Source organism: Leuciscus leuciscus (genome assembly GCF_965113295.1).
Source record: "Leuciscus leuciscus genome assembly, chromosome: 11".
Taxonomy (NCBI): Eukaryota; Metazoa; Chordata; class Actinopteri; order Cypriniformes; family Leuciscidae; genus Leuciscus; species Leuciscus leuciscus.
Genome location: NC_138735.1, coordinates 12,594,207 through 12,613,942, shown reverse-complemented (window position 1 = coordinate 12,613,942; position 19,736 = coordinate 12,594,207). Strand labels below are relative to the sequence as shown.

General features: G+C 43.6%; 2 protein-coding genes across 2 annotated transcripts in view; one reads left to right on the top strand and one right to left on the bottom strand.

The window, feature by feature from the left end:
- The window catches only part of LOC309509868 (ADP-ribosyl cyclase/cyclic ADP-ribose hydrolase 1), a 366,738-nt gene that overhangs the window by 160,023 nt on the left and 186,979 nt on the right, over positions 1-19,736 (top strand). The gene's annotated exons all lie outside the window — the stretch shown is intronic.
- LOC309508786 (uncharacterized protein) lies at positions 3,606-6,684 on the bottom strand (the record flags this gene model as incomplete). The annotated part of the gene is made up of 3 exons (XM_082183254.1): positions 3,606-5,500; positions 5,735-5,821; positions 6,536-6,684. The coding sequence occupies 3 exons, from the start codon at positions 6,682-6,684 to the stop codon at positions 5,326-5,328; spliced, it is 411 nt and encodes a 136-aa protein (XP_082039380.1). The 3' UTR covers positions 3,606-5,325.

The following is a 19,736-nucleotide window of genomic DNA, read 5'->3' as shown; positions in this document are numbered from 1 at the left end:
ACTTGATCTCCCCTTGATATGCGTTTCTTTGCAAGTCCTTAATGATGATGCGTTCAGCATCTTCTCGTTCAGCTACCGTACTGTGACTGCTGGACTTATCCCCTTTGGTTCGGCGAACGAGACGAGCCACAGCTTGGACAGCTCCAGAAAATGAAGACAGCTTTGACAAGCGGTCTGAGAGGCACTAACGCTTGACTTCTGTTGATTCTACACTCAGTGTCTGAGCCTGTCTCACTTCAGGATCTCCAATCGTTAATGCCGTGTCAATAACCGCAGCAGGAGGTATATCCTTCTTCCATAAGAATTTTGGCCCTGTCAACCAATTGGATGTAAGAATCTCACCAGCATTTAAGCCTCTTGACACATGGTCAGCAGGGTTTTCATTGGTGGGAACATATCTCCACTGTTGAGAAGTAGTGCTAAGATGTATCTTCTGCACTCTGTTCACTACAAACGTGTGAAAGCGGCGTGCTTCGTTGTTAATGTGTCCCAAAACCACTTGGGAGTCGGTCCAGAAGTGCTCTTCTATGTCTGCATATTCCAGCTCCTGTTTAACCCTCTAGGGTCTGATGTGTTTTTGGGGCCCTTGAGATGTTCTGACATGCCCTGACATTTGTGCTTTTTTCAGTTATTTATAAACATGTTAATGGCAAAGGTGTAAATTCACTCTATATAGCACAAACAGGGCTAGCATAATATGTGAGCAACATGTATGTAGATGTTTGTATTTTTAAGAGAATAATGTTTATGCGTGGTTATAAAAAAAAAAAAAAAAGAAAGTTGCTGAAATAAGACCACAAAACTCATACTAAATATGCGTCAATAAGACTTTTGACTAATGGATGTTGTCGCTTCGAGTTCTGGCTTCAAAATTATGTAAAAATAGTAGGGCTGGGGGAATTAACGCGTTAATCTTTGCGATTAATTTGAAATGTTTAAAGGGTAAAAAAAAAAAAACGCAATTGACGCAGCACTTTTTTTTTTTTCTCGTTTTAATGATTTCCTGTTGCGTCTGCTATTAAAAAGGCCGAAATATGCCGTCCCGCCCCTCCATGTTCGGCGGTCAGGTTTCATTCTCGGGCAGCTTTCATGAGCGGGTCTTTTCCGCTCGGTATGTGCGTCGCGCTCTGTGCTCCGCGCGCACGCGCGCGTGAGTGTGTGTGTGTGTGTGTGTGTGTGTGTGTGTGTGTGTCGGTCGGTCGGCGCGCTCTGTGCTCCGCGCGCGCGCGTGTGTGTGTGTGTGTGTGTGTGTGTGTGTGTGTGTGTGTGTGTGTCGGCTCGCTCTGTCGTTAATGGCCCAGCAGCGGCGAGCTCTCCGTTCCGTGTGTGTGTGTGTGTGTGTATGTGTGTGTGTGTGTGTGTGTGTGTGTGTGTCGGCGGCTCTGTCGTTAACGGCCCAAAGGCTTCAATCATGTACTAAGCACTGGAAAAGTAAAGTCCACTCAAGTAACGTGAAATTTCTCTGTTGACTTCTGTTTGCTGAGCTGGTATAGCCATGCTGGGCAACAATGGTAAAATGACCTGCTCTGATCACATGCTCTGGTAATAATAGCTTTGTAGGACTATATTTTGTTTTAATAATTAATAAAATAATAATAATAATAATAATCTGTTAAATTGATTATGTTGATTGATTATTGAAAAAGAATAATATATTGATATATTGATGTTTAATATTTTAATATAGGGCTATTTTCTGTTCCCTTTTTTTCCTGTGTTGTTTAATTAGGTGATTCTAAGTTTAAATATTGATGATTACAAGCTTGGGGGAAGCGCAATTAATTGCAATTAATTACAGAAATTGTGCAATTAATTAGTTAATTTTTTTTAATCGATTCCCAGCCCTAGAAAATAGTCTTGCTTTATCGTTCACATAAAACAGTACATTGATTTAAATTGTGTAAGACAGGTTTTGCTTGGAAAGCCAATATGCGAGGGGGCGTGAAGGAGGAGTGGTTTACACCTGAGAATACAATGTCCCACCCACTTTGCATAATTAGCCATTCATTCAGGTGTGACACTGACTGAGCCACAATGCAAGGACAAAATATATATTTAGAAGAAGGCTTTTATTGACCATTTAAGATTTTGCTTACATCTATCTTGTAAATATGTTTTGCTATTTTATTAAAAAGGTTACAAATACAACAATAATTACAATTTCAACAATATTTCAAGTGTACTCTTTCTTTGTAAAAAAATTATTATAGGCCTACATTTTATCATATGTATTCATTAGTTTGAATATAGCCAACATTGGAACAGCTACCATCTTAGTTGATGACGTTATTTTTGACAAAAATAGTATTTTATATATATATATATATATATATATATATATATATATATATATATATATATATATATATATAAATATACACTCACCTAAAGGATTATTAGGAACACCATACTAATACTGTGTTTGACCCCCTTTCGCCTTCAGAACTGCCTTAATTCTACGTGGCATTGATTCAACAAGGTGCTGAAAGCATTCTTTAGAAATGTTGGCCCATATTGATAGGATAGCATCTTGCAGTTGATGGAGATTTGTGGGATGCACATCCAGGGCACGAAGCTCCCGTTCCACCACATCCCAAAGATGCTCTATTGGGTTGAGATCTGGTGACTGTGGGGGCCATTTTAGTACAGTGAACTCATTATCATGTTCAAGAAACCAATTTGAAATGATTCGAGCTTTGTGACATGGTGCATTATCCTGCTGGAAGTAGCCATCAGAGGATGGGTACATGGTGGTCATAAAGGGATGGACATGGCCAGAAACAATGCTCAGGTAGGCCGTGGCATTTAAACGATGCCCAACTGGCACTAAGGGGCCTAAAGTGTGCCAAGAAAACATCCCCCACACCATTACACCACCACCACCAGCCTGCACAGTGGTAACAAGGCATGATGGATCCATGTTCTCATTCTGTTTACGCCAAACTCTACCATCTGAATGTCTCAACAGAAATCGAGACTCATCAGACCAGGAAACATTTTTCCAGTCTTCAACTGTCCAATTTTAGTGAGCTCGTGCAAATTGTAGCCTCTTTTTCCTATTTGTAGTGGAGATGAGTGGTACCCGGTGGGGTCTTCTGCTGTTGTAGCCCATCCGCCTCAAGGTTGTGCGTGTTGTGGCTTCACAAATGCTTTGCTGCATACCTCGGTTGTAACGAGTGGTTATTTCAGTCAAAGTTGCTCTTTTATCAGCTTGAATCAGTCGGCCCATTCTCCTCTGACCTCTAGCATCAACAAGGCATTTTCGCCCACAGGACTGCCGCATACTGGATGTTTTTCCCTTTTCACACCATTCTTTGTAAACCCTAGAAATGGTTGTGCGTGAAAATCCCAGTAACTGAGCAGATTGTGAAATACTCAGACCGGCCCGTCTGGCACCAACAACCATGCCACGCTCAAAATTGCTTAAATCACATTTCTTTCCCATTCTGACATTCAGTTTGGAGTTCAGGAGATTGTCTTGACCAGGACCACACCCCTAAATGCATTGAAGCAACTGCCATGTGATTGGTTGATTAGATAATTGCATTAATGAGAAATTGAACAGGTGTTCCTAATAATCCTTTAGGTGAGTGTATATATATATATATATATAACATATGAGCAGAAATTGCTAAACAAAAGCTTATTTGATGTGGCAGTATATTCTACAGTAAATAAAAAAATAATCAGTCGGCTATAAACAAAGCAATTGTGAGCGATAAATAAACAAAAGTAAAGGCAGGTATCTCACAGTAAATGTTTATGCCCCGTTGATGCGGGCTCTAAGCAAATCAAATGTGATAAAAAAAAAAAAAAAAAATCATATCAGAATGATTTCTGAACTCTGATGGTTAGTGGAAGGTGGTCAGCAGAGCACACACATCTGAACACAGTCACACATCTTTATGCCACTCTTGAAAACAGTTCCTGTTCAGTTGAAGACATAAGTGAACATTGCATGCCTGGCATTTCCATGGTGTTAATTGCTTTTTACCATGCACTGCTTTGCAATGCACACATGAGCGGCGACCAACTGTGGCAACATCCCTGTCATTTGATGTCAGCTCAGCTCCTGGAACTGGTACATGGTCACTATCGGTCGGTTTTGGTGCCGTTTTCTGTGACACACCACAGAGCTCTGTGATAAGTTGCTCCATAAACTCTTTATGGGACAAGTTACCATGTAGCTCTTTGTGCACAATGAAAGAGTTGGTGGAAGCAATGTCCAAGAAGTGTAGAAAAATCTTTCTGTACCACTTCATGGTTTTGTGCTGTGTTGTGTAATACTGTATCAGCTGATCAGACAGGTCAACGCCCCCCATGTGTTTGTTGTATTCAGTCACAGGTGCAGGACATGGAAATGTCTTTGTCCTCCATGTATCTTGCGTTTTCACCCTCCTCTGCGCAGTGTCTCCTGTATAAGCAGGATGGATGGTAGAACAGACAGATACCTCTCGTGTGTCCATCCACTTCACAAATACAAGAGGAACATCGCGAATCCACCTGATGGATCCCCTGGCAGATTTTTTAGAGAGTGAATTAGCTGCATTCCGAGGGCAGTCCTTCCTGTTGTCCCTGTAAGTCCCACATGCACCAAACTTCATTGCAAACAAGTCTTTGAGGAGCTTTGGACTTGTATAAAAATTGTCCATGTACACATGGTACCCAGAACCTAAAAATGTGTGGTCTAAAAGAGATGTTACAGCATCATATGACAGTCCATGGCCTGTGGGAAAGTTGTTCTTTCCTGTGTACACAGAAAAGTCCACAGTGTATCCATTCGATGAGTCTGCAAGAACAAACAACTTGAAACCCCACCTGGTTGGCTTGGCTTTCATGTACTGCGTCATACCCGTATGTGCTTTGCATGCCACCATTCTTTCATCCACAGCTAAGTTTCTTTTAGGATGATAGATGGATTTACAAGCCTGACGGATCGTGTCCATGAGAGGTTTGACCCTGCAAAGACGGTCATGTTCAGGTGTGCCCCTCTTTCTGTCATTATCCATATCTGCATCTGGGTGACTCATGTGCACATTCCATGAAATGATGCGGTATCTGTCCCGGGACATAACTGTAGCTGGAAAGGGTACGGAGAAAACACTGCTTTGCCGCCAGTAGTCGCTGATGGAGCTGACCTTCACCATGGCCATGTAAAATAGCAACCCAATGTATCTATACATCTCACTGATGCTGACATCTGTCCATTTATATTTGCTGCCCTTTGCAGTTGCCTTGGCAGCCTGAGCATTGGTGTTGTGGCGCAGAGTTGAGACAGCACTTTCTGAAAAAAATTGTTTGAATAGACTCATGGGTGAATGTGAGTCAACAAGGGCTCAGTTGCGGTCCAGTGTCCCGTGCAGGACGGAAGCGCACAGTCTGTGGAACCATGTCAACATCAGTCTCTGTTTTCCATGCCAGAGTGGACTGCCTGTTGCTTGCCTGCTTGTTTGCCTTGGCTCTCTTCGGGACAGGTGCTTGGACATGTTCATTGTCACATCTGTAAAAAAAAAACACACAAAAAAAACACACACAAAAAAAAAACACGTGAGCATGCTGATAACACAATCAAAGAAATTGTATTATCATTATCGATCACTAATGGCCATGGATAAAAAAAGACAACGTTTTTTTGTCATTTCACACAAGAATAGGTAGGCTACTTTTATATTATGACGCTGTAAACACAATCAGGCTACATTTCATCTGTAAACTATTACGTCTATGCACTTACTCAGTATGATTCTCGATCGCACTGAGAACTGACCGACACCTGCGTGCCCCTCTGCGGGGTGCTGGAGAAGGAGAGCTTGACACATTCCTAAAAAAACAACAACAAAATAAAACTGTTAGCATACATTATTCAAAGTAAACTGATGAGCAATTGATGGTTATGGACACACAATGTTTTGTTGATGGGCCATAGGATGGAGAAATATCTATTTATGGGCCGTAGACCGCGTCACCGCGAGTATCTGTTGATGGGCGATATACACCGCACACATTTAGTGACGCACGCAATGAACGGATCGTTCGTGAACGACACATCGCTACAGTTAAAAAATGTACACCTGTATTCATAAACATCTGTGCATAAGGCAGTATTGAAGCATGATAAACACTGTCATAGGCTAACCAAAACCGAACATTTATATAAAAATATAATGTATTTAGACAGTAGCCTATCACATATTTTACCAGAGGCTGAAATATATTTGCACTAAATCACATTACACCTAAGCAGATATTCACAAACATGCTACATTACGCATAAGGCAGTATTTTAGCATTTTAACCAGTGTCATAAGCTAATCAAAACTGAGTGAAATATATTTAATATACAAATATGTTTAAAGAGCAATATCACATTTAAAAAAGTTTACACTTGAGCGTATACACGAATGTTAGGGATATTGTAAGGCAATCGTTCCTGTAAGATGTCAAAAGCTAGCCAAAACTAGGCAAAATATAGTCTGAAAATTCATATGAGTTCTATATTATCAGAAAAATTATTATATAACAGTAAACAACTTACTCAGAACATGTATCCTCGGCGGGATCAGTTCGCTCTTGAAAATGCACCCGTTCGTCGTCCGAGTTGCAATCTTCCTCTGAGGAAAAGGTGAATTCTTCCTCGCTGTCCAGAATCATCTGAAGGGCGTCTTTACTGGAGAAACGTGCCATCCTCGGAGCGCGATATCAGTGAATCTGATGAAGAGACTTTGTGTTTTTATGGCATTGATCGGGGGGCGTGTGCGATGCATAGATCACCTAAACTATTTACCATGTGAATAGCGCCGGGGGCGGGGCGGCCTCAGCTCATTAAATTTAATGAAGGGAAACGTAAAAACGGTACCTCTCCTTGCTTTCAAATGGATTACATAAGCTGAGAATATTTGTTTTTTATATAAATTACTTCGTTTAAAAGAAGAGATTTCAAGCTTCATAAAGACATATCTCACGTGTCTGTGTGAGAAGTATTCGCTGAGTTACAGTTCATTTTCGAACGCGTTTCAGAATGGACTACACTGACAGAGAGAAGGCAGAACTCGCTTCGTGTTTATTTTTCTTTATTTAGCAAAAAGCAAAACACTTTGTTTTTATTGTGAGTATACACAAAAATAATACACATTTAACAGAATCGATTGATGTATGAAAAGTGTTTGTAATATCAAAGTCAACAGAGCAAAATGAATCTCTTTTGAACTGATAAAAAAAAGCGAGCTGGTATCGCCGGCGATTCCGCCGACCTCAGGGGGTTAAGCATATTGCTCATGGCAACTGAGACGACAGCAGCTGTGAGTTCGAGCCTAGGAATAGTCTGAACCTTAATGGGAGCAACTCTAGATTTACCTACAACCAGGGCACAATGGATGTTACCTTCTTCGTTGGTTAGTCTCAAATAGGAACACTGGCCATATCCACTGTTGCTGGCATCAGAGAAGTGATGAAGTTCTCTTTTGATGACCTTTCCAAAGTTTGCAGGCACATAGCAGCGGGGTATACTGATCTTTTCTAAGTTCTCAAGATCAGCTTTCCAATGTTCCCACCTTGGCTGCAATTCTTTAAGAAGGGGGTCATCTCAGCCTGTTCCGTTTCTGCACATTTCCTGAAGCACTAATTTTCCACTGAGCAGGAAAGGAGGAATAAAGCCCAGTGGATCATACAGAGATGCAACTGTGGATAGTATGCCACGGCGTGTTGCTGGCTGGTCTTTGAGGTCAACAGAGAATCTGAATCTGTCAAAATCAACGTGCCAGTGGATCCCTAAAGCTCTTTCTACGGGTGTGTCATCGAAGTTGAGGTCAAGCGCTTTTACTTCAATGGCTCGTTCAGAAATTGGAATGCTATCCAGGACAACTCTGTCATTTGAAATAAACTTGTGTAGTCTAAGACCACCTGAGGCACACAGTTGTCGAGCTTCTCTTGCTACCTGGACAGCTTCTTCTGTGCTGGCTACACTGGTGACACCGTCATCAACATAAAAGTCTGTTGTGACGAATTTTGAGCCAAGAGGATACATACACTCATTCTCCTTGGCAAGGTGTTTCAGACCATAGTTGGCGCACCCAGGTGATGAGGTTGCACCAAAAAGATGGACCTTCATGCGGTACTCTTGTGGGTGTAAAGCGAAGTCTCCATTTTTCCACCAGAGAAAACGGAGATAGTTTCGATCTGCTTCTTCCACATGAAATTGTTGAAACATATTTTCAACATCGCACATAAGGGCAACGGGATGTTGTCTGATTCTTAACCCTCTGAGGTCTGAGCTGTTTTCTGGCCCTGGAGGTGTTCTGACATGCTCTGACATTTGTGCTTATTTCTGTTACTTGTGACATTGTCATGGCTAAAGTCTTATTACACTGTATTTAGCACAAACTCTGCTACAATAATATATCAGCAGCATGTATGTAAAAGTTTGTAGTTTTGAGATAATGACATTTGCGTGGTTTGTGAAAATACCAAAAAAAATTGTCACTGAAATAAGGCCATGAAACCCATACTGATTATTTCTTCACAAGTGCAGATTTAAAAATCTTGCTTTCCCCTGTTGTTTGATTTCATGGTGACACCAGTGATTTTGCCAAGAGATCTCTTATTTATTTTATATAAGACATAGGAAGAAGAGACAATGGATAAAACGAAGGTTTTCCATCTCTCTTCCTGATTTTCGGACAGAAGGGCTTGGTTTTTATACCATTAGCATCTCTCTACCATAGACAAAGACTATCAGTTATTGTATATGTTGACCAGAAAATTGCATTATCAGAAAAACACATGATGTGAAACACATGATTATAATGTGACAAAAACAGTACATCACCAGAGAAACATGTGGTTCCCATTAACATATGAATGTATCTCCTTATACTATGCTCTAGAGTTCTCAACGGGTCGGGTCGGCCCGACAAACCCGACGGGACCCGCGGGTTCGGGCCGGGTTCGGGTCGAAAATATAAGCAAATGACTCGGGTCGGGTCGGACCTCGGGCTTAATCTTTTCCGCTCAGTAAAAAAAAAAAAAAAAACATTTATTAATCATCGCTGCTGTTCACCGTAAAGAAAGTCTGGCTGCTGCGTGCAACGTGCATCATGGAGAGGGGCGGGGGCAGACGCCGCTGCGTGCACGCCTTTCGCCTGGTGGAGAAGAAGATGGAGTTGGTGAAAAGTAAACTTGCCGCAGGTGAATTCACTGTCGCTACTACAGCCTATTTATATATTTAAAGTTTATTGTTTCAGTTGTTTGTATTGTTAAAAGGCGTGAACATTAAAGGTTGATTTGAATTCGCGTCTGCTGGTCATGATAATACGTGTATGAGAAAAAAAAATTCCGACGCGGCGTCGGGCCGCGGGCCGGGTTCGGGCAGATAATTCATGTTGATGTGTCGGGTTACATCGGGTCCGGGCTTTAAAAGCCACGGGCCGGGTCGGGTCGGGTTGTAATTTTCAGGCCCGTTGAGAACTCTACTATGCTCGGTGAAAACACTGCACATACATTTCAGTCTAACTTCAACACGCACTCACCCAAAGTCTCTTCTCCATGATTCACAAAATACAATGATTACAAATGATTATAAATGTATATAAAAATTATAACACAGATACATAATACTACTGATTAATAATACTACTGATTATGAATATTAATAAAAAATTATAATAATACTAAAAACAATATTAGATAAAAATCTTAGATACAAATTTTAGTCTTCAGTCCCTCCACTGGAACTACGGCCGTCAGTTCCACACCATCATTCCCAGGTTGCGACCCTATTGAAATTGACAGTGAGGAGAAATAGCAGACCAAAGGAATAGACATAAAGGACAGAAGAATAGAAACAGAAAAGAAGAGGAAAACAAAACAAAGAACAAAATAACAAAGAACCCCAAACCATGTTATGTCCCCGCATATGTGTATTTTAGCGTCTATGTGTATGCATTTAAAATGGACCCCAATCATCTAAGAAAAGAAAAACTAATAAGTCTTCTGCCAGTGCCTCGACTCGTTAATTACTTAACTCCTCAAGTTCCTGGCCAAAACAACAAACTAAAATAAACGTTGATGTTAAAGGATTCTATCCCTTGGGGTTGAAAATCAGTAAGCGGATGTTCATTGTTTGTGAGGTTGTGTTTTGTATGTAGTGTAGAATGTGTAAAATCTCTTATTTCACTCCGTTTGTCCCATTCTTGGTTCTATCCATTTGATTAGTAATAACCAATTTAACAGGTTTGGTACTCTCTTCCTTCTAGTAACACATATGATGACTAGTATTACTAACAAAAACACCAAAACTCAAACATCAAAACTATCCATTCCGACCATGATAGATTTCCTGGAATCTGTGTCAATTTTCTCTCAGACATCAATTTAGCTATTCCGTTTGATACGATAACATGACCCATTGCTTGAATTCCCTCCTCTTGAGCTGCTTTAACACTCTTTTTAACTATTCTAACCATTTCAAAGAGTTCATAATTCTTTTCTTCTACTAAATCGTTATTCCACCATTGTGGCTCTAACTGCAACAATTGCACATGTGGAACATGAATTCCACCCAAGTGAAGAGGATAGAGAATCTCAAGACAAAATGGATCAGGAGGAATTGGACACAACTTCCCTCCGTATATCATATTTTCACTTATCCCATCATGTAATATGCACCACTATGCTTCTGACACCTGCCATGCACCTGTGGCTTGATCTAAAGGAACTACTTCCCAAACTGCAGATCCATTAAGAGATAAACTAAACATTGTAGAGCATGAACAAATTACCCACTCATGTTCCTCAACACAACAGTCTGTGGTAGAAATCATTGGTGTATCACCTTCAGCCCAATATCCATTCTTTCCTAATCTAATTACTGAATTTCCTTGTCTAACCCCCATTGATTGGAACCGTCTAACTGTCATAATATTGCGCTTCCCATATTGAGGCCATACTATAAACAAAGGTAATGTTCCAGAACCTGACAACAAATTTTCATTAATGGCAATTTTAACTAATGGAACATGTTTAGCAGAAGTCAAATTAAGTTGATTACCGAAAACCACTAACAAAGATTCCGCTATTCGCTCTGGAACTTGACCCATTCGAATAACTTGAATATCCTCTACCATTTGATCCTTCAAATTCTGAGCCAGAAATAAACATGCCGCACGATGCGTCTCAAAATTAGATGATTTCGTTAATGCATCTGCCAATTCCTTCGCTGCGTTATTAAGATGCTGACCCGCTGCTATAATATGTAGAGAACCTTGAAGAGCCTCAGTGAGTCCTTTCCCAGTCATTGTTCCCACCCACTGAGTGTATTCGCTTAGTTGGTTCATTTGAGCAGTATTACTAATTGAATTGACAGAACCAAATACCCCCGCTATGTCTCCCCATATACTTCGAAATTTATGATTTCGACTTCTCAGAGGATCCTTAGAGGTATAATATTTAATTTCTTATATATCATTTCTTATATCTTATATTTCTTATATAATTTCTTATAATATTTCAACTCCGTATTTTTGTGAAATTTCCACAATAGGACTGATCAAAAACGGTAAGAAGAGAGATCAAGTTATAATTAATGCGTTGTCGCACCATGTGGGCTTCATTTATCAAGGTTTTGGTTTCTTTTGCTAACAAGATACCATGAGCTGGTGCAACAGTTGTATTTGGGCAAATTTTAGCTTTGTTTGTCTTTTCCGCAGAAAGATAAAAACACCGTCCAATTTCCCCAGTTTCTAGTTCAGTCTCACAATATTCATTCTCATCTTCTGAATGCCATACTCGTATGTAATTTCCCTTGAATCTTGTTGTCCCCGAGGAAGTATCCCTTAGAAACCCCTCACATGGCAACACTATGGGATAGATACAGCCTTGGGCTAATGAATCCCATATTGTAAGCATGTGGGTACGATTCAATATGAAATTAATTTCCACATTAGTAGATGTTATGAGGTCTAACCCCACGATTTCACATTGTTCTTTTGAACAAATTTCTCGTCTTTGAGCACTACCAGAATACCCCCCATCTTTCACCGGCCAAATTATTCTGCTTTTGTAACATTGATGATGAAAGTTACATCCACCATAGATGCCCTCAAGATATTTAGCAAGGTCTTTATCATTGCGTGGCACCCAATCCCATAATCCCCATTTGGAAATAAAGGGAAGAGTAAAATGTTGGCCAGATTTCAGAGTTGCATTCCGAGTGATTTCTTGAACTCGAGGAGTCCATAAAGCCTGGGCTCCTTAGTAAATGCCAAGTAAAATTAAAAATAAGCATACCATTGTCGTTGGGTATTGAGAATAACTTGCAACCATCTCTAATCAATGTCAATGGAATTGAACCCTGAAATGGAAACAGAGAAATAATTAAACATCACTTCTTTGTTCCCAATCTTTAAAGCTAATGGATGAACAGTGCTCAATATCAGGCCATAAGCCGACATTATCATTTTGTTCATTCACTAAGCAAGGTTTAACTTGTGACCAATGATACCATCTGTCTGTTCCTACCTCCTTCCCTTTAAGGCAAACACTTGTATCGGTTGTTAAGAGTATGGTCCCTCCCATCTAGGTTCTAAACCTTTCCTAGCAATACGTTTGACCATAACAAAACTGCCTAACTCAGGAATGTGTGGAATGTCAGTAGTGGTATGTTTTTCATCCCATTGCTGTTGAGCTTCTCGCACTTTCTTATTATTGTCTTTGGTAGCTTTGTCCAGCATTGTGAGATAGCGTCGTAACTTCTCTTGGAACAAAGTAGAATCTCCTCCTGTTCCCGCAGGTGGCGGAGCATCAGGAGGTAGAACCATTGCTCTTCCAGTCATCAGTTCAAAAGGAGTTAGTCCTGTTACTCTGTTTGGAGTTGCTCTCAAGTTCCACAGAATAGCAGGTAATAACTTATGCCAACCTTGGCCAGTTTGCAGAATGGCTTTGGTAAGAGCGGTTTTCAACGATCTGTTCATTCGTTCTACCATACCAGAACTTTCCGGCCTGTAAGGAATGTGAAATTTCTGTTTGATCCCCATCAATTTCATTGCTTCCTTCATCAGTTTTCCAGTGAAGTGAGTTCCATTGTCAGAATCAATTTCATATGGAAGACCCCAGCGAGGAAAAACTTCTTCCACCATTACACGTGATGCCGCTTCAGCAGTGCAGGTTCTCGTAGGGAATGCTTCCACCCACCTAGTAAATCTGTCCATGATTACTAGAATGTATTGGTACCCTCCACTGGGTGATAAAGGTCCTGTGAAATCAATTTGGAGGTGTGTCCATGGACCTGTTGGTCTGGGTGCATGTGACATTCGCACCTTTACAGATTTTCCCACATTTGCTTTCATGCAAATTAACCCTCTGAGGTCTGAGCTGTTTTCTGGGCCCTGGAGGTGTTCTGACATGCTCTGACATTTGTGTTTTTTTTTGTTACTAGTGACATTTTCATGGCTAAAGTCTAATTACACTGTATTCAGCACAAACTCTGCTACAATAATATATCAGCAGCATGTATGTACAAGTTTGTAGTTTTGAGATAATGACATTTATGCGTGGTTTGTGAAAATACAAAAAAAAATTGTCACTGAAATAAGGCCATGAAACCCATACTGATTATTTCTTCACAAGACTTTTGAAAATTGTATGACATAGCCTAGAATATTTGCTCCAAAACTATGTGAAAATCACCCTGACTGCTCATTCAGATAAGACAATATATTGATTTAAAATTTCTAAGACGTGTTTTGTGTGACAAAGCCATATGCGAAGAGGCGTGATCATCTCATGAATATGTAAGCCTTCAACACCTGAGAAAGACAAAGACACTTCCCTAACTGCCCTATTAGGAGCGATCAGGCCCTGTCATTCAGAGCAACCTTGCACAAAGAATGAGGAGATTTAAAAAAGAATGGCTTTTAGATTGTTTGGATTTATTTACAACACAACACAACACAATCCAAAAATACAAATGACAAAAGAGCACATTGAAAACAATGATCCAAAGACAGAGACCGTTGTGCCATTCCTAAAAACATTGTACATACCTTTCATTTCCAAGGTGTTTGATTTTCACTTTACCATGTTCATGTACAGAGACTCATGTGAATGTTGAAGTCAGCAGGACTCTGAAAAAAAAAAATGAAAAAACTGTGAACATACTGATATCAAGAGAAACTATAGGGCTGCACGATTTTGGGAATAGATTTTAGATTTTTCTGGTTAAAATTTCTTTTTAAAATTCACAGAATACACACACACACACACGTTTCCAACAATATATAATGAACACCAGTGCTGCATAAAATAATAATAACAATAAATTAAATCTTCCAAAAGATTTCAAGAACAACTACGCTAGAGAAAATATTGATTATCATATGTTACTTCAAATGTTTCCATTCGTTATGATGATATGAAATGAGATAATAGTAAAAACATAAAGCCTAATGTTTGGTGCATTTTTCCTTTCAAACGCAATCGCGCTCCAAAATATGATACATTAAAACCCACAGTGCGCTGTGTGCTGATGAATTCGGTTCGAGAGTAGAGATAAAATCCCGAGGCACACACGCAAGGTCTCTCGCTCCCTCTCTCTGCTCTTGCTTCCGGGAGATTTTAACTGATTTGCGGGCATCAGGGAGCCGCTATCAATATGCGGGAGACTCCCGGAACTTCCGGGAGACTTGGGATGTCTGTATTTTATGGTTTCAGGCCTACATTTCGGTTCGGCCTAGCATAGTTGGCATGAAGGTCTTAAATGCTTGAACCCCATTAATTGCTGCTTGCAGCTATATTTATTGCATGTTTTTAGGACCTTGCTAATAATGTTAACGCTTATTATCTTAATCTGCATCTAACAAATGTTGTAACCTGCTCTACTTAGATTGCTGCTTTTACCAAATTCTTTGTTGTTGCTGCCTGTGCGTATAACTATGCTGTTTTTCGGAACTCATTTTACTGAGCTTTAACACTTTCATATTGTTCCTCTGCTGCAGCTACTCTGTAGCGGACAAACACAGCTGTACTACTACAGTTGTACTTTTATAGTTGTCAATTGTTTATAAGGTTTTATACTTTCCCTAGGGTGCCATTATACAACTGGCCAAAAGGACTACAGAGGAAAACTAGCCCTTGGCTAATTCTGGTTAAAATGCACTGTCCTGACCGATAAATAAATAAATAAACCTTTATTATTTTAACCTTTATTTTAAAAGTTAAATGTTTATATAAAAATTACAACTAATAAAAACGTACAAAAAACAAGAAATTGCTAAATAATAATAAAACCAATTTTAAAAAAGTAACAGCAAAATAATGTTTTTGTTTCCCATCAGTCTGTTATAATTCATAAATGAAAAAGTAAACATTTAGAAATTGACAAGAATGCAGTCAAAAAAAAAAAAAATGTATTGTCTTATTTTTTTAATAAAGATCATATGTGTAACGGTCACCAGCTGGAGTGCCCTTGAGAGCCACCAGAGGGCACTCCACATCAGACACTCACGTTCACTCTCAGACTACATTTCCCATACTCACTGCCCGGACTCATCATCTCTGATCACTCATCACAGTCACCTGTACCTCATTATCACTGATTGCATTCACCTGTGTCCCATCACCCTGTTAGTGTCAGTCTATTTATACCATGTTCATTCATTCACTCACCGCGAAGTCTTGTTTAAGTGTTACACTGCAATTCTGAGTGTTTCCCTGGTTTCTAGTCTTTTGGTTTATTTGGATTTCTTGCCCTGTTCCCTGGATTACTCTTTTGCCTCTGGTCCCTGCCTGTTTTGTTTGTGTTTCCTTGTTGGTTTGTTTGGACTGCCTACCTGTGTTTTGACCCTTTGCCTGTTTACTGGATTACGCCTCTGGATTACCCACAATAAAGCTGCATTTGGATCTTAACCCTCGTGTCTCAGAGCGGTTCGTAACAGAAGACTTCGCCACGCCCAGATCCAGCAGCTATGACCTCCAGGAATCCAGCAGTACAGATCTCGCCTGATCTTCCCAGCATGAGCCGGGAATTCGCTGGACAGATCGCGGCCTTGGCCCTGGATAACCTCGATCTGTTCCAGTATACCTGGGGGTTTGTTCCTCTCGCTGCCTCTTGCTCTCTGGGTGACAAGGCAATTAAGTTGTGTTACCGGCTGGGGGCTAAGGAGGTCGACCCGAGGGAGCTCCCCGATCTCTCCGGTCTGGATTGGAGAGAGGCACTCTCCAGATGTCAGGAGAGCTTCCTTCCATGGCACGCCAGGTCATCGTCTGCACTTCACGCCAGTCCAGCCGAGCCTGCACTTCACGCCAGTCCAGCCGAGCCTGCACTTCACGCCAGTCCAGCCGAGCCCGCACTTCAGGCCAAATCTGCCGAAGCCAAGGCAGTATGCGTCATGCCCGCCGCCCCTGAGACTGAGAGCATCATGCCTGCCGCGCCTGAGACAGCAAGCGACATGTCTGCCAAGCTAGAGCCCTCTTCACCGCTGGTCCCGTCCAGCACAGAGCCTTCTTCACTGCTGGTCCAGTCCAGCACAGAGCCCTCTTCGCCGCTGGTTCCGTCCAGTTCAGAGCCCTCTTCATCGCTGGTCCTAACCAGCTCAGAGTCCTCTTCGCCGCTGGCCCTACCCAGCTCAAAGCCCACGCCGCCGCAGGTCCTACCCAGCTCAAAGCCCTCGCCGCCGCTGGTCCCGTCAAGCTCAGAGCTTCACGTCAGTCCTGCCGAGCCAGAGCCAGAGCTTCACGTCAGTCCTGCCGAGCCAGAGCCAGAGCTTCACGTCAGTCCTGCCGAGCCAGAGCCAGAGCTTCACGTCAGTCCTGCCGAGCCAGAGCCAGAGCTTCACGTCAGTCCTGCCGAGCCAGAGCTTCACGTCAGTCCTGCCGAGCCAGAGCCAGAGCTTCACGTCAGTCCTGCCGAGCGAGAGCCAGAGCTTCACGTCAGTCCTGCCGAGCCAGAGCCAGAGCTTCACGTCAGTCCTGCCGAGCCAGAGCCAGAGCTTCACGTCAGTCCTGCCGAGCCAGAGCCAGAGCTTCACGTCAGTCCTGCCGAGCCAGAGCCAGAGCTTCACGTCAGTCCTGCCGAGCCAGAGCTTCACGTCAGTCCTGCCGAGCCAGAGCCAGAGCCAGAGCTTCACGTCAGTCCTGCCGAGCCAGAGCCAGAGCTTCACGTCAGTCCTGCCGAGCCAGAGCCAGAGCTTCACGTCAGTCCTGCCGAGCCAGAGCCAGAGCTTCACGTCAGTCCTTCCGAGCCAGAGCCAGAGCCAGAGCTTCACGTCAGTCCTGCCGAGCCAGAGCCAGAGCTTCACGTCAGTCCTGCCGAGCCAGAGCCAGAGCCAGAGCTTCACGTCAGTCCTGCCGAGCCAGAGCCAGAGCCAGAGCTTCACGTCAGTCCTGCCGAGCCAGAGCCAGAGCCAGAGCTTCACGTCAGTCCTGCCGAGCCAGAGCCAGAGCCAGAGCTTCACGTCAGTCCTGCCGAGCCAGAGCCAGAGCCAGAGCTTCACGTCAGTCCTGCCGAGCCAGAGCCAGAGCCAGAGCCAGAGCTTCACGTCAGTCCTGCCGAGCCAGAGCCAGAGCTTCACGTCAGTCCTGTCCAGCCAGAGCCAGAGCTTCACGTCAGTCCTGTCCAGCCAGAGCCAGAGACTGTGTACACCACGTCTTCCACGCCTGTGTCTTCGGACGAGATGACCGACTCCACGCCTGTGTCTTCCACGCCTGTGTCTTCGGACGAGATGGCCGACTCCACGCCTGTGTCTTCGGACAAGAGGATTGTCTCGGAGCTGCCCACCATCAGTCCTGCCACGGCCAGGAGGGCTGTCTTTCTCTTTTACGCAGTGGCGGTATTGCATGCGTGGAAGAGACACAGCAAGTCTGCCGATCCAGAGACTGTCCACGTCACGTCTGCCGATCCAGAGACTGTCCACGTCACGTCTGTCGATGCAGAGACTGTTCCTGTGCCGTAGGCTGTACCCGTCAGCCCTGCCACGGCCCAGAGGGCTGTCTTCACCTTTTATTTGGTTGCTGTCTTGCGTGCCTGGGCTGCACACACTACCAAGATGGCAGCCTCCAGTCCGGTTGGAACCCCGGACACTGTGCTGAAGCCGGTGTTTGTTTATATTCCTGAACAAGTGTCTGTATCTGTTCATGAGCCGGTGGTGTCTGCTCCTGAGCCGGTGGTGTCTGTTCCTGAGCTGGTGGTGTCTGTTCCTGCTCCTGAGCCGGTGGTGTCTGCTCCTGAGCCGGTGGTGTCTGCTCCTGAGCCGGTGGTGTCTGCTCCTGAGCCGGTGGTGTCTGCTCCTGAGCCGGTGGTGTCTGCTCCTGAGCCGGTGGTGTCTGCTCCTGAGCCGGTGGTGTCTGCTCCTGCTCCTGAGCCGGTGGTGTCTGCTCCAGCGCCTGAGCCGGTGGTGTCTGTTCCAGCGCCATGGCCGCCCGAGGGGTCGTCTCCGCCATGGCCGCCCGAGGGGTCGTCTCCGCCCTGGCTGCCTGCACGATCTTCTCCGCCCTGGCCGCCCGAGGGAAAGTCTCCGCCGTGGCCGCCCGAGGGAAAGTCTCCGCCGTGGCCGCCCGAGGGAAAGTCTCCGCCGTGGCCGCCCGAGGGAAAGTCTTCGCCGTGGCCGCCCGAGGGAAAGTCTCCGCCCTGGTCGCCCGAAGGGTCGTCTCCGCCGCCCTGGCCACCTGAACGGTTGCCTGCACTGCCTGCTCCGCCCCGGTCGCCTGCACTGCCAGCTCCGCCCTGGTCACCTGCACTGCCTGCGTCGCCACAGTCTCCAGGTCCTCTTCCGCTCCACGGGCCTGGCCCTCCATCCCGCCCCCGGGTCCGCCTCCGCTCCACCACCCTCCTGGACAATTTAGGAGCGTCTGGAATCCGCTCCTTAAAGGGGGGGCTATGTAACGGTCACCAGCTGGAGTGCCCTTGAGAGCCACCAGAGGGCACTCCACATCAGACACTCACATTCACTCTCAGACTACATTTCCCATACTCACTGCCCGGACTCATCATCTCTGATCACTCATCACAGTCACCTGTACCTCATTATCACTGATTGCATTCACCTGTGTCCCATCACCCTGTTAGTGTCAGTCTATTTATACCATGTTCATTCATTCACTCACCGCGAAGTCTTGTTTAAGTGTTACACTGCAATTCTGAGCGTTTTCCCTGGTTTCTAGTCTTTTGGTTTATTTGGATTTCTTGCCCTGTTCCCTGGATTACTCTTTTGCCTCTGGTCCCTGCCTGTTTTGTTTGTGTTTCCTTGTTGGTTTGTTCTGACTGCCTACCTGTGTTTTGACCCTTTGCCTGTTTACTGGATTATGCCTCTGGATTACCCACAATAAAGCTGCATTTGGATCTTAACCCTCGTGTCTCAGAGCGGTTCGTAACAATATGGAACTGGTAATATATTAAATAAAGCTAATACATTTATTCATTCAAGTTCAGTGTGTTATATTCGTGTTTTCTTGATGTAATAAAATACATCAGCAGGCATGTCAGGTGCATAATGCAATGTGTCTTGAAAACTCGATTTACAATAATATAAAAAGACAGGGATTTTGACCACTTAATCATTCGGTCGATTGTGGTGCGCACCGATAATGAAAAGTGACAGTACCCGGCAGGCTGTAGACTGTAGTTTTCTTATTCCCAGCGAAATAAGAACGTCTTGATTGACTGCGGTACAACAACTCTCCTGGCCTCCCTCTCCTTCTTTTCCTGGCGTTTCTGGTACCCTGATTTATGTTTTCTTATCCCTGACATT